The sequence below is a fragment of the Cryptotermes secundus genome, unplaced genomic scaffold (genome assembly GCF_002891405.2).
Source record: "Cryptotermes secundus unplaced genomic scaffold, Csec_1.0 scaffold401, whole genome shotgun sequence".
NCBI lineage: Eukaryota > Metazoa > Arthropoda > Insecta > Blattodea > Kalotermitidae > Cryptotermes > Cryptotermes secundus.
In genome coordinates this window covers 1,892,740-1,907,659 of record NW_019731223.1, presented here as the reverse complement: position 1 = coordinate 1,907,659, position 14,920 = coordinate 1,892,740, and the positions used below count along the sequence as shown (strand labels likewise).

Here is a 14,920-nt window from a genome sequence, read left to right as displayed (position 1 = left end):
GATTCTCTAAAAGTTCCTCTAACAATTGTTGCTACAGTATACAAATATTATGTTGGACATCATCCCAGTGTCTGCAATATATAAGACAAACAAAACGTCTCGAATACAGAGGCCGTTACCATAATCAGGTGAAGCAGACAAAGCTTCTTGCTCAGCTGGGTCCGCTAGAAAGAGCTTGGTTCGGTCACTGGGCAACAAAAGTTGTTCCAAACAAAATATATATTCCATTAAAGTCAAATACTAAGAGCAGGAGATACGAATATAAATCTCGTCAATACAAAATATGACAAACAACAGAAAAATGAAAATAAAATCCCTCTCTGGACAGGGTTAAGACCCATCAGAAACACTAACAAAAACAGAGGGTCCAGTGATTCTGTAGGTTTGTGACAATGATTGATTAATTATGCGAAAATTATGTTGAACACAGTACACTGCGTGAGGTATACGTGGACATATACGGATCAAACCTAGTACCAGACAGGATTGGATTGCGCCTTCGAGAGACCCAAGCTCTAATGAGGTCAAGGGCCATTCCTGTATCGCGCAGAAAAAATGATTTATAAACATTACAGTTTTTTTAATAATTACAAGGGTTCCCTTTCTACGACGGAAGATATTTTAACAAAAAAAAAATATATGTTGGTGGCAAAATGTTGTGAGGGAAAAAAAATAACTAAATTACTTGCGAAATGTAATTTTATGCGTGGTTATGTGTGAATGTGTGTGGGTGTGCATGTTACTGTATAGGAAACTGCAAAAACACATAATACCTGGAATTTGCATAGCAACAATCACACAGGTGTGCCATAAAGTGAAAACAAGGAGCAATATCCTTCTAGTTTGTTTTCGGTTGTCGCAGAGTCCCCGTGTATGTTGTTTCAATCGTTCCAATCTGGTGAGCTTCAGCTAGCCATTTATCTTTCTAGTTTTACAACAGAATAGCGTTTGCCTCGTAGACGACTTCTTACTCTCATTACTTGGTGATCACTCACATTTCGAGGCCCTAAGCTGTGGCTCATTTAGCTCATACGTAAACCCAGCACTGGTACTAGACCACAGGGGTGGTCCTGGAGTTGTTGTAGTTATAAATGCCGAAAATTCGGTTACTTTCGAAGAAGCCATATGCAGCTCATGTCTGGGCTTGGTCGATTTAGGACTTGTTCAGTTTTTTCTGATGAATGCCGACTATCGGTTCGATTGGTGTATGTCAGGCATACTCCTCCAGATAGTGGACAATTTCCAACATAATATTCATATAATTAATCAACTACTGTCACACGCTTTATAAACAATTACTGGACCCTAGAACTTTTAGAAGTTTATGGTGCGTAGCTCTACATACAGGGGATTTTAATTTCATTTTCTCTTGGAACCTTTCGTAACTTTTAATGCCGATTGTTCTATATTTATTTCCCACAGAAGGTGTTTGTCGTAAACAGAAGGTATACTCTGTTTCGAACTTCCTCTTTTTTCATCTTCTGCTGACGATACTGGACATTCACAGCATACAATTATATTCTGTTTAAAACTTCTTTCGTTGTTTAGACATCAAGCCCATGCAAGATCTGAGGCTTTCGCAGCGGATATAAAATAATGACATTCCCAAGGGCTATCAGCTGTGTCAGTTTCCTATAAATTACAGATGATTCGGCAACCATAAATCGTCCCATCATCAGAATCAGATAATACATCGTTCGGAACGCACTGCGGTAGGTACCTCGACTAACCCGTGTTGTCTTGGTGTCGAACGCAGTCTAGGTTCCTGATTAGACCGTGACACACTCGCAGTATTTATCCATTTTCGATCCTCTTCTCAGAGAAGGATGAGGCGTGTTGATAGGTGCACGTACAGCAAAGGTAGATCCTTATTTCCACATTACGACCCCGCAGACAGCCTTCATAACGACGCTGAATCGTGCATCTTCTATCTCTGCTGTCTTCAGGATCATCATGGTTTGCTGCACTGTGGTTGCGAGGGCGACCACACCTCCATTAATAATGTTTATGATGGACGCTGACTTGGGGGCTTTTCCAATCTGGTCTTTAGTTGTGGTTTCGGGGTTGGCCGCTGGTTCCGCAGTTGCTGCTGGCGCCACAGTGTATGTCTTCCTTGGAGGACGAGTTTGGACGCAACCCTGCAGCCGGTACGTACATGGAGTGCGGGATGCTGCTTGCTCCGTTGCTACTCCTGTTCGGCGCAATTACACACACCGTTAAGTGCTGGGATTGTGCGCTTCGAACTATCGCTGGCGATGGCCACCGCCGCATCAGAGACATCTCGAGGACGGGCAGCTTGCAGTGGATCCATATGTTCTGCCAGTTTTACCTCTTCGCAAGCCCCTGTAGGCCACTACTTTGATGACGATGTTCCAAAAGGGGCGTCATACTTCTGCCAAAGTGCCAGTCACTACGAAGATGGGCAAGGGTACTGAGGTTACTGGACCCTCAGGTGACGGGCATTTCGCTCTTATTTGCTTAACACTTATGATATTAAAGTCCAATTCTTCATGGGCGGCAGTCACGTCTTCAGATGAAGTGTTCATCGGAAGATGACGGATGGCTGCCTTCACATGCTTACCGAACTTCAGATAAAAAAGTGAAATGGTATAAGCCAGTGTTCTTCAAACTGTGGTCCGCAGCGATGCACCAGATTGGCCCGTAGTATTATGTAATCCGCACAGTGTTATAACATGTAATAAATAAAATAATTAAAATTAAAAGAGCAGTGATGAATCGTTGTTTAAAAAAGTGCTTTAATTTGGGGAGTAGAAAAGAGCTGATCATGGCAACTTTAGCTATATTTTTCTCTTATTCGCAGAAAAATGCACAGATGCATGCTCTCTATGGCTAAGGAGAATGTCACGATAGCTCAATGGTCCGCGTGTGCGCCGACCGCAATTGCCAAAATTTTGAGGAGTGTGTTGAAGCAGGCAGGACAATACGGCCCTGTAATTGGCCGAACTCTGTGTGACTACGCGATTCCCCACTACCGCGTTCGTCAATCAAAACTGATTCCATAGCAATGACTTAAATCTCCTTTTCGAAGGGCAGGAGATTTAAAAGAGATGTCAGCACGACGGGGGATGGTCTCTGTGCCATATTCTTCTGGGTGTCACGAACACTGCTAGTTTGTGGTTCAATCCTGTTCATCTCGCTGGCCAATTTAGCGGACCTCAGGGGACCTTAAAAGCTCCTATCGGAACTTGCGGTGCTGGCTGAAATCTATTCATTTTCTTGTAAGATTTGAGGTTTTCACGGCGGTGACTATGAAGAAAGTATCGCCTCCATCTTCAGGGTTGAAGAAAAAAGAAGAAAATCTGCAAGCGAAGAACTAGCATGAGCAAGTACTAACAGACTAATGTCGAGAAAAAACCCAGCTGTATAAGAGCAGGAAGAGAAGGGAGAGGGGCTACATGGGAAATCAGTAGAAAGGAGAAGGGAAGGGTCTGGGAAGGTGGGCCAGCAGGTATTGAATACTGAGTCGGGGGCAGAAAGGCAAGGTTAATGGAGGGCATTAGACCTTAAGCTTCGGGGTTGCTATGCGAGTCAGGCATGGACTTGCGTGGCCTTGTGGATCTGATGTCATGTCCCGGAGGTTTCTTGAGGGAACAGATGAGATGCTTCCATGACTTGCTGAGACAACCCACCTCGCTGTTCATATTGTCGGGATGGAGTTCAATCTCAATGGTCTCCTTAATGATTAGATCCATATATCGGGTCTTGGTGGCGAGGATGGAGGTATTCTGAAGCTGAATGCGGTGTCCCAAATCGATGCTGTATTCAGCCACAGCTGACTTGTCCGGATGTTCGAGATGGGTGTGCTGCTGGTGTTCCTTCAACCTTGTGTCCACGGAACGGCCCGTCTGCCCAATATAGACCTTGCCGCATTCGCATGGGATACTGTATACACCCGGTGTCCTTAGTCCCAGGATATCTTTGACCGGCCGGAGGAAAGTAGACAGTTTCTTTGGAGGCAGGCCCACTAACTTTATGTTGTGCCGGGACAGCACTCTGCTGATTCAGCTGAATAGGGCAGGAAGGCAACAGAGACCGTTTCATCATCGGGCTGACTGATGTTCAGCCGATGGTTGAGAACTCTGCAGATCTGCCAGTTGTTGTAACCGTTCTGCCTGAAAACGCCCCCCAGGAGCACCAACTCGGCATATAGGCTGTCTTGATCGCATAGAGCTCTGGCCCTGTGCACCAATGTGGAAAGTACAGCTTGCTTGTTGGATGGGTGGTGGTGGGACGCAGCGTTAAGGTAAAGGTCTGTATTGGTGGATTTGCGGTACACTCTATGGCCCAGAGAACCATCGGGTCTCCTGTGAATATCTATATCCAGGAATGGGAGGTGGCCCTCAATTTCGATCTCCATTGTGAACTGAATGCAGTGGTGAATACTATTTAGGTGATTCAGGAATTCCTTAAGCTGGTCGGGTACGTGTAGCCAGATGACGAAGTCGTTCACTTAGCGAAAACAGCAGCGGGGCTTGTGTGGGGCCAAGTCAAGTGCCCTCTCCTCGAAGTCCTCCATATATGTAAGTTCGCGATGACCGGAGACAGTGGCGAGCCCGTCACCACACCATCCGTTTGTTCACAGAACTGGCCATTGGAGCTGAAGTATGAGGTGGTCAGGACATGGCAGAAGAGTCTCAAGAAATCTTCAAAATGTCGTCCTAGCAGATACATAGTATCCTTTATAGGCACCTTGGTGAAGAGCGACACTACGTCGAAACTGACCATTTTGTCGTGAGGATCGACTTGGAGAGAACCCAGGATGTGGACAAATTCCATTGAATTACTCACGTGGTGTGGGCTGTTGCCAGTGTTGTTGCTCAGTAGGCCAGCCAAGTGTTTGGCCAAGTGATAGGTAGAACAGCCAATAGTGCTCACAATGGGCCTTAACGGAACATCAGGCTTGTGGATATTCGACAACCCATAGTCTTGGTGGCCTGGAACCTTGTGTTCGTAGCTGTTGGCAGACCTCAGCATTTTCATGAGAAGAACAGTTTGCGCTCTATGAAATCAGTAGGATCCTTCTTCAACTTCTTGTAGGCCTTGTCCTCCAAGAGAGCGGCGATCTTCCTGTTGTAGTCTGACATATCCAGTACCACGGCTGCATTACCCTTGTCAGCCGGAAGGACTGTGAACGCGTCATTGCCTTTAATAGACTGAAGGGCTCTCCTCTTGGCACCAGTCAGGCTGTCCTTGTGTTTCCGGGAGTTTTTGAGGATCCTGACCATCTCCTGTCGGATCTCCTCCGCAGTCTATTCAGGCAGGGTCACTATTGCCTTCTCCACCCCGCACAGGCTATCCTTGACGGGGACAAACACTGGAGCCACAGCAAAGTTTCTTTTCTTGCCTTCGGATTTTGATGGTTGCAGGTATAGGAAGGAAAAACGGATTGATGGTTGGTTGGCTGGCTGCACTACCGCTGGTTCCATCAGGAGACCCGTGTCGTCTTGTTATCGAGTCCTACTTCTGCCGTACGGCAAGAAGCCTGCATTCTTCGCACATGTTGTCATTTCTCTGAGGAGAAGAGGATTCAACTCCTGTTGGGCTAGGATGATATCTCTGGTGGAAGTGTTCATTGAAAGATGTCAAATTAGCTCCCTGGTAAGTTTATTCAGCTTCACATGAAAGATGAAATGGTGAAGACTGTGTTGAGACAGGACAGCACGGCCCTGTAGTTGGCCACTCTATCAGTAATAATTAAAACGCCAGATCCCAGATCCCATAGGTTTTACACTGCTGAAAGGAAAGAAGGTTACCGGGAAAAGGTGAGAATAATCGTGGGGAGGGGGGTTCAGATTTACTGCTGCAGATCCGAAATACAACCTGCTCTCCAGGACTGTATGTTGCTTCTTCCAAGTTGTTTTGTAATCTTGGCGGATCAGATTTCTTGGTGGGAATCGGTTGAACTGGCCGTTTCCGTGGCAGAGTACCCTGGGTTATTTTATTATTTTTTGCCATGGTTGGACCAGTCTTCTTCGTGCCTCTAGGGATACAGAAGAAGGGGTATTTCGAAACACCCACTTTTGTACCAGATTTCAATGAGTTCAGCACAAGCAGCTGAGCGCTGGTGTAGCACTCGAGGTGGTGGGAGAGGTCCCTGCAGACGAACTGATGTCTGACTTTTGCCTCTTTACATAACCCTTCAGCCGACCGAATATGCGACACCGTTCCCAACAGTTAATCTTATCGCGTTCCTCCATTGCGCTGCTTTGAACGATTTGTTGCTGTGGAAATCTTCTTTCAACAGTTAAAGTTATTCTGCGTGTATCAAACCACTAGTAACCGAAGCCACTGTACCGGGAACGTGCTCTGTTAATACTCGTATCCTAGGGAATAGCTTCCGATCTGATTTCACTATTCCGTCTTTCAGGTGTCATGTCACAGTATGTTTCTTGGAGAATTTTCACAATGTAACGTGGGTCGCCAGAGTGTTGCTAAGCAACGGCTCGGTAAACAAACCTCAACAATACAGAGACTGTTTTCTATGGATTCTGCGCAGCGACCGTTTCTATGCAAGGGTTCGGTAAACACGTTTCAACAATACAGGCTGTGCTTCCTGTGGGGTTTGTGCAAAGAGGTTATCTTAAAAACAAACGGCGCTACAGTTCTGAGTTCTCGGTAGGAGACAGCCACGGAGAGTTTGTTGACCTGTGAAGACTTGACGTGTCATCTGAAGACTTTATGTGTGCCATAGTACAGTGGTATTGGGAGTGTGTGATTTAGGGAGACTTTCATATTTCCTGTGTTATACATCCGTGAAGACTAGTGGAAAGAGACTGAAGAGATCAGTGTGGAGTGATCGTAAATTGTGTAAATCAGCAAGAGCGCAATATTTATTTGTAGTTACGACACGTAGGTTGTTAATAAATTCAATTACCAATCCAAACCCGCGGCCTAGTCACCTAAAACTGGTGACAATATTAAGTCCAGGCTCTGCTAATGTTTTTTCTAATTGTTATTCTCAAGGTTTTTCTCAATGGTGCTAAAGTTGACAAGTTGTTGACAGTTTGGTGTTCTGCCTTCCAGAATGCATTTCTCTCAGAGAAGAAAACTTGCCATTTCCAAGTAACATCTGATTCGTTATTTTTGCAAGAATCTTACAGTCGCATGTTGCATTCTGTGTTCCATTAGTGTTTATATTCTTTGAATTTACTAATCCTTTCTTGTTTTTTTTTTCTAAATACACGTAACATGTGTGTGAAACCACAGATTACTTCAGCAACCTCATCAACAAAAGAATATTTAGAAATTACTCTAAATAATCTTGGTCCATCGAATGCTAAATTATGTACAGCAATGCACTACTTTTAAATAATCCCAGCCACTCAATAAAGCTTACCAATGCTAATCTTACAGGGACAGCTTTTACACCATGGTACACAAGATCGTTACAGTTCACCAAACCATTAGCTGCACTAGCTCTCACGGATACTTGTCGACTGGGATTGACATAAGTTGAAAATGTACTTCTCCCACATTTCGCAGCAATTTACAAAGTATCACCATTGGCTTCAAAGCCAGAGGTTTCAAGATCAGGTAAAACAATAGTAATTTCACCAACATCCTCTTCCAAAATTGACTCATCATTGTCTTCATCAATGGGTACTGCTACTTCAGTAAAAAGGGTAGAATTACTTTTGTAGGTATAACTTTGATATTTCCTTTTTGATGACGTGAACCTGTTTGACGTGTTTTTAACTCCAGGCGTCTCATTTTAACTGCCTTTTACAAAGACCGTTTTGGGTCCTTGAAATATGACATAAGTGGTGTTCTCCAGGGGACAGGTTGATAGCTTTGGCTATGTCTTGGGTGTATCCTTCAGAGATTTTTTTTTTTTTGTTCAACAGCACATGCAACTGAAAATCAGCTGAAGTACCTTAACTTTGGAGCTTTCTTCGTTATAGTGGCAGTTAGGCTTTCATTAATATTACTAGAAGCATTACATGAAAATTTCTCTGCATTTGAAGTTATTTCCTGAACAATATCTCTAAGTTCTTCAATAATCGCTGATCGAACTAATTAATGGTCATAGTTCACTTTATCCTGAAGGTAGCCACGCCACATACAGCTTTTACTGTGATCATTAAAAGTGTGCCACAGAATACAACGAACTGCATCTGCCATTGCCTTACTATTGCCTTTATTCTGAGTTATGACATACATAGAGCATCGATGAAGGTTTCCAATACAACTTCTGTGACTTTTTTCAGTACTGTATAATTATTTTTAACTCCTTCTGAGGCATGAATGACATCAGATTTTTTGATTGTGAGATGAGTACTTACAGCCTGACATGCTGCAATTGTAGAGCTATCATCTCCTATCTACACTCCAACTTCAACGTTGTCAGACTGAAAAATGGCATTATCAACAACAAATCTTTGGCAACATGCGGCTCCAGTGCTTTCACAGATATGTAAAAATTTTTCTGACAGTCATGTTCTGGAGATTTCTCACTTTCACCTCATTTTTTACATTTCCTATTACATGCTGAGCAATCTAAAACTATACCACTTAGATTGCCAATGACTGCTCCGAAACCATTTAAACTGTCATAATTTCATCCCATGCCTCTTGTACTCCATCCCATGTCATATGAAACTAAAATTCTTACTCCATACTAAAATCAGAAGCACAATCCTCGGCATGTTTCATTCTCGATATTCTGGAGGGGTAGTGTAGACTGACCAAGAATTTAAAGTGAACAATACGCCGCCCATCCATAATATCTGGTTGTTCTTCAACATAAGGTGGGGCATTATAATCCACTATTTCTTCAGATGGTATTGAGGTTATAGCAGGCACGGCCTTTTTTTTTTCTTTATAACATTTTCACAAAAATGTCAGAATTTAAACATGAGGTGTTTATACATATATTTTTCAGATTATCATTAACAAAGCAAATATAATTTGCCAGTACACAAATCAAGCTTCCTTGTGGGAAACACCTTGCCGTAGTGCCACTAAACTACAAAGAGATGACACTCTACATCCTCATAAATCGGCATGGCCACACTGCTGTTATTTCTCATGGGAAGGAATTAGAAAATATGACGGACCATCATTAACACCATGTTGGTATGTTGGTAACATGCGTCAGTTAAATTAGTCAACAGGTTCAAAGATTTATCAGAAGGAAAATGGCACAGACACACAGCAATGACAATACTGTCAGCCTAATTGTCCAAATTAAGGAAAAGTATGTGAAAAAAAAGCAGTATTACTTATGTAAATACAGACTCCTGAAGGGCACAGGAATTTGAAATACTACATGTGGAAGAAGTTCCTGTTACATTACCAGTCTTTCTTTGCCTTAGGTGATTACACCCAGTTAAATGCTCTGCCATTTCTCATATATTTCCATCATTTTAACAGTAATATGTGGATCATCACACCCATCTGCAACATTTGAAGCCTCTGTATGGAAAGCAACCTAAGTTTCATAAACCATTAATTATATTTTATTGCTTCAAACAGCAATGCCCCATTCGCACTTTGAATAAAAAGTATACACTTAGTAACCGAAACTGGCACTAATCTGTAGTGTAATTTGATTTAAGTCACCAACTGTCATATCACAAGATAGCACAAAATGCAAATTAAATCCTTCAAGATTTTCAGTCTAGCTGAAATGTACTGCCTATTAGAATGTATAATAAACAAACCCCAGAATTCAATAAAAAGGCTTCTGGGCTTTCAGACAATCTAAACTAATGTATGATTTCTCACTTCCAAACTTCAATGCATCAGCAGAAAACCAGACCTGAATACATGTACAAAAGAAACGTACCATTTACAACAGGATATGGATACAAATGAGCATCAAGTTCAACTTCTCCTTTGGTAGAAATGGTGTCAGAGAGCATACAGTCCAAGGCAAATCTCATGCTGCCTATACATTCGGTTTAAATTCCACTTCAGTTATGGATATTTGTCTGTGTTGTTCTGTAAAGTTATGTGCCTTATGTGAGTATTTTTACTGCCTGTTCCAAGGACTCAGAAAGCCTCATGCTTAGGAGAGGCTAAGGCTCAAACTGGAATGAAGTGCAAAGAAGAGGAAGAAACAGAAGCAATGAAGTCACCTCAGACTCAAAGGATCACAGAGTATCTTCAAATCTGCAGTATAATATGAACTAGATTTTATTAATATACATTTGGTTTAACTATCAAGGAATGTACATACACGAGTGTTATGGTTTCAACACAGCAGGTTAAAAAAAGAAGTTATCTGTATTGTGCATAATAACTGAACAGACAATATTTTGAATGAACAGTGTTCATCAAAAACTTAACTGCATATTTGAGGCACTATTAAGTCAATTAATTACAAACATACTTCAAGCCTATGAGTTCTGGTGGAAAGAGTATACACTGTAACATGATTGTCAATATGATATGTTGTGCCACCTTACACAAGGGAATCATTATTTTTGTTCACATGACTACTGACATTTTGCCAGTAGTCCTGTACTTCTCCATATTAAAATGCTTGTTCCTAAAATGCTGTCAACTGCCAATACAGGGATGTGACAATAAAACTTAGGGCAGCAAAGGGCATGCATAGACAACAGCCCAGTAGACACACATTAGGATTTAACATTAAGCTTTGAAAAGTAAATATAACACAATCATATGTACATCTTAAGGCTGCATGACAACATTCAATCACAGTAAAGTTTTGGGGTATTCAATTAAATAACACGAGTTACTTACTATACTAGTTGATAAAGATGGTGCTGACTGACCCAAGACAGAACTATGCATTCGAACCAAATTGGATATTTCTTCTGGCCCTGAAAAACAATGAAGAACGCAATGACACTGTGTGATCATCTTAGAGCTATTCATAAATCTCTCAGCTGCTCTGGCAAATGCATTTGATGGTCTTCCCATCTAACTAGGCCACAGAGATTTGTACTGCTACTAGTACTGACATACCTGTGACTTAACAAATTACAAATAAAACTTAACCAGATTACAGCCAATGATGATATGCTATATGCTGCTGCTGTCACAAGAATGTTCAAGTCTAGCCTTGATTTCACTGTTGGGCTGGGGAGGGGCAATGAACAGAAATTGGATGACTGTCCAATGAAAGCAGTTCCAGGCATCAACATGTTCCTCAAACAAGAGACTGCAATTTCAAGTTTAAAATTTCCTGTTACCAAAATAGAACTTCTTTGAGTGAATGTAAACATTCTAGATAGGTACCAGGCATGTGTGCACAACAACAGACAGCATTTTTATTATCTCCTGTAATCTGGGTACATTCTTGCTAGGACACAGGCTCACTGAGTCCACTAGCAGTCCACATATCTGAGGCTCAACTAATGGGGTGGCCATCACACACTTCTGCCTGAATGGCTTAATGATTTATTGGAAGCTCTAAGATACTTCAAACCAAAGGCAGGAAATCAATTCCATATTACTCATGTCACTCTAATTATCAAAGCAGGTTTCTTATTTACTTTAAGAACACAGAAGTTAAATTATTTATTCACACAAGTGCAACTGTATTATTACCAATGGCAATAGTGTGTAATACTCGGGATTATTGACTGTTTTGACTTAGTCCATCATCCAGTATGCTAAAGAACACAATGTTTTGGAAACATACCCAGTTTTATAAAGGGTGCACAGGAGGGCAGTTGGTTGAGGCACTATGCTACAAGCAGGATGGTCACAGGTTCAACCCCCAATGAAGTTATTGCACTTTTCAGTTGACCTAATCTTTCCAGCCGCACTATGGCCCAGGGGTCGACTCTGCCCTAACATAAATGAGTCCCAGGAATCTTCCTGGGGGTAAAGGGTGTAGGTGTGTAATGCTGACAACCTCACCGCCATCTGTGGTCTAGAAAATGTGGGAGGCTTGACTTCTCACAACCCTACGGCCTCTTCAGCCTGTTACAGGGATAGCTAAAGTGATCATATTCCAGCAGAACTGATTCAAGTAGGAAGTGAAAAAATTATGTTCTGACATCCACAAACTCATTAATTCTATTTGGAATAAGCAAAAATTGCCTGATCAATGCAAGGAGTCTATTATTGTACCAATTCACAAGATGGGTGATATAATTGACTGTAGTACTATATGGGATATCACTGCTATCAACTTCACACAAAATTTTATCCAACATTCTTCTCTCAAGTTTAAGCCCATATATAGATGAAATTATTGGGGATCATTAGTTTGGGTCTTGATGTAACAAATCAATTACTGATCAAATTATTTGCATTTGTCAGATATGGGAAACAAAATGGGAGTACAATGAGACAGTACATCAACTATTCATAGATTTCAAGAACGCCTATGATTCACTTGGGAGGGAAGTACTGAACAATGTCACAGAGTTTGGGGCAACCATGAAAATAGTCAGGCTGATTAAAACATGTTTACATGAAACCTATAGTAAAGTTCATATAGTTAAACATTTGTCTGATTTCTGTCCTATCCAAAATGGTCTAAAACAAGGAGATGCTTTATCGCCACTGCTTTTCATCACTGCTTTAGATTATGCCATTAGGAAGGTCCAGGAAAACTAGGTGACACTGAAATTAAATGGGACACATCAGTTACTAGTCTATGCTGATGATGTAGATCTATCAGGAGACATCTTAGATATCATAACAAAAAAACATAGAAGCTCTAATTGATGTTAGTAAAGAGGTTAGTATAGAAGTAAACATAGCAAAAGCTAAGTACATGTTGCTGCAGCCCAATTCAAATATTTGGGAATGACAGTAGAAAATCAAAAATTGATTCAGTAGAAAATTAAGAGGAGACTGAATTCAGGTAATGTTTGCTACCATTCAGCCCAGAACCTTTTGTCTTCTCATCTGCCATCAAAAAATGTAAAATTAGAATAGCTGGCTTTGCACTGGTGTGAAACTTGGTCCCTAACATTAAGGGAAGAACAAAGACTGAAGGTGTTCGAAAAATTGGGTTCTGTGGAGAATATCTGGATCAAAGAAGAATAAAGTGACAGGCTGGAGTAAACTGCATAATGAGGAGTTTCATAACGTTTATTCTTCACCAAGTATGATTAGAATGCTCTATTCAAGGAGGCTGAGGTGGGCTGGGCATGTAGCATGTATGAGGGCCAAGGAATGCATACAGGACTTTGATGAGAAAGCCAGATGGAAAGACCGCTAGGAAAGTGTATATGTCAGCGAGATAGTAAAATGGATCTCAGAGAAGCAAGATGGGGTGGTATGGACTGGACTGATTAATTACCTGTATCATACAATAAGGTAAAGCTTGGAACATCATGGCTTATTATTGTCATGGTTCTTTTACCTTTCATATCAACACAGTTTTCTGCTTTACTATGCCACCAACAATAACAAGACCTGTATCCAGATCCAAACATTTCCTTGCAGGATAGCTACCTCATAAAATGACAATAATGACTAAATAACAGTTTCAATATTCTCTGAGATCCTATTTTGGAATCAACCTGCAGATACGAAATGAAAGAAGCCAAATCACACTTTACTTGTGAATCTCACTCAGAATTTATACTGACAGCACAGAAATAATTCCGATGCATGATAGGAATGACGATTCTTGAGACTTCTTCCTTTGCCTACTATTCCTTTCCTTCTGCCTCATTGAACAGTGACTACCAGCCCAACAAGCATGTTGCTAGTCAATGCTATCACATGATTATCACTTCCAATATTTGTGTAAACTGAATGGCAAGATGACTTGAGGGGAATATATAGAAATACACTGGAGGTGGAGGAGTAACAGCTAGTGGAAGATATGGAAGAGGTCAATGCTGGTAATAATTAACTTGACTGCACATTCAAACTTCAATGACATTCAGAAAAGAAAATAGCTAATTGGAGTAATAAATTCTTTAAAGAATGCAGGTCAGGTAGATCAGATGTCAGCAAACTGTGATTTATGGCACCTTATTAGTACAGGCAGTATCAAAGAAAAAATTAAAGTACATCTGTAACCATTTATGCAATTTGTCTTCACCAAACCATGATATTCTGAACTGAAAGCAGCAACCTACTTTCTGTGACAGATTAGGTATCACATCTGCTTACACATGTCATCATTAATTTAACAAAAGATCATGAACTTACCTGGCAATGTACGTGGTCTTGAGGACTTATCTTCAGAGTCAGAGTACCGTCTATGACTAATGTCAGCTTTGGGGTTCATTTTGATTACCATTTTATCGCCACAAACACCGTCTCTCGTAGAATGTGAATGAGTCCGTACGCGGGCCCTACTCGGCCTTCCACCAACACAGCTTATATTCATCCTTTGTATTTCCTTGAGAACTTCGTGTGTAAATATAGTGACATAAATTTATTTCTACCTGGACAACTGGCGTAATCTGGCCTAATTTAGCGCCCCAATCAGGCCAAGCTTAGTTTCAAAATAAGAAACCCGCAATCAAATATCAACCAGCGGAAATTTAATTTGGTAATCCAACATACTCTACCCATTACCCGAACCACAACCGTGTCATTATAAAAACTGCTTTAAATATGCAAAACGAGAACTAGGACCACACTTCACTACTTCAACGTAATCATAAGCTGTAACCTCAAAGCATAGATGGCTGTCCTATCCATCCACACGATCCATAGTAATATTACATGTTAATTGTTGAACGCGTTGGTTTACACTGCCATCTTAAACAGCAGAATTCAACGTCAGAAATCGGTAGCTCGGTTGGCAAAGAGGTTAACCACTATTCCACAAGAGAAATTACACCCATTTCGAATTTAAGAACAACTGCTAAAAATAAAGACTACCGAGTATTTTTTATTATCGTTGGCCCAAAATATGATCAACATCAACACCCAGATTTGGGGAACACATGGAGACGCTAATAGTTGTCAAGATTATCCCAATTCTTTATTGATAGTGTATAGTTAT

The 14,920-nt window shown here is 41.2% G+C and overlaps 1 protein-coding gene across 5 annotated transcripts in view; it reads right to left on the bottom strand.

The window, feature by feature from the left end:
• LOC111866508 (microtubule-associated serine/threonine-protein kinase 3) overlaps nucleotides 1-14,637 on the bottom strand; it is a 106,056-nt gene extending 91,419 nt beyond the window's left edge. For 3 of the 5 annotated variants that reach the window (XM_023855512.2, XM_023855514.2, XM_023855519.2), the window contains exons 1-2: nucleotides 14,116-14,636; nucleotides 10,732-10,811 (exon numbers count right to left, since the gene is read on the bottom strand). In XM_023855512.2, coding sequence (XP_023711280.1) covers nucleotides 10,732-10,811; nucleotides 14,116-14,296 — 261 coding nt within the window. In that variant the 5' untranslated portion in view covers nucleotides 14,297-14,636. Of the gene's footprint in view, nucleotides 1-10,731; nucleotides 10,812-14,115 lie in introns of all 5 variants that reach the window. The other 2 variants (XM_023855511.2, XM_023855513.2) reach the window with 1 other exon arrangement.
• Between the last annotated feature and the right edge of the window lie 283 nt (nucleotides 14,638-14,920).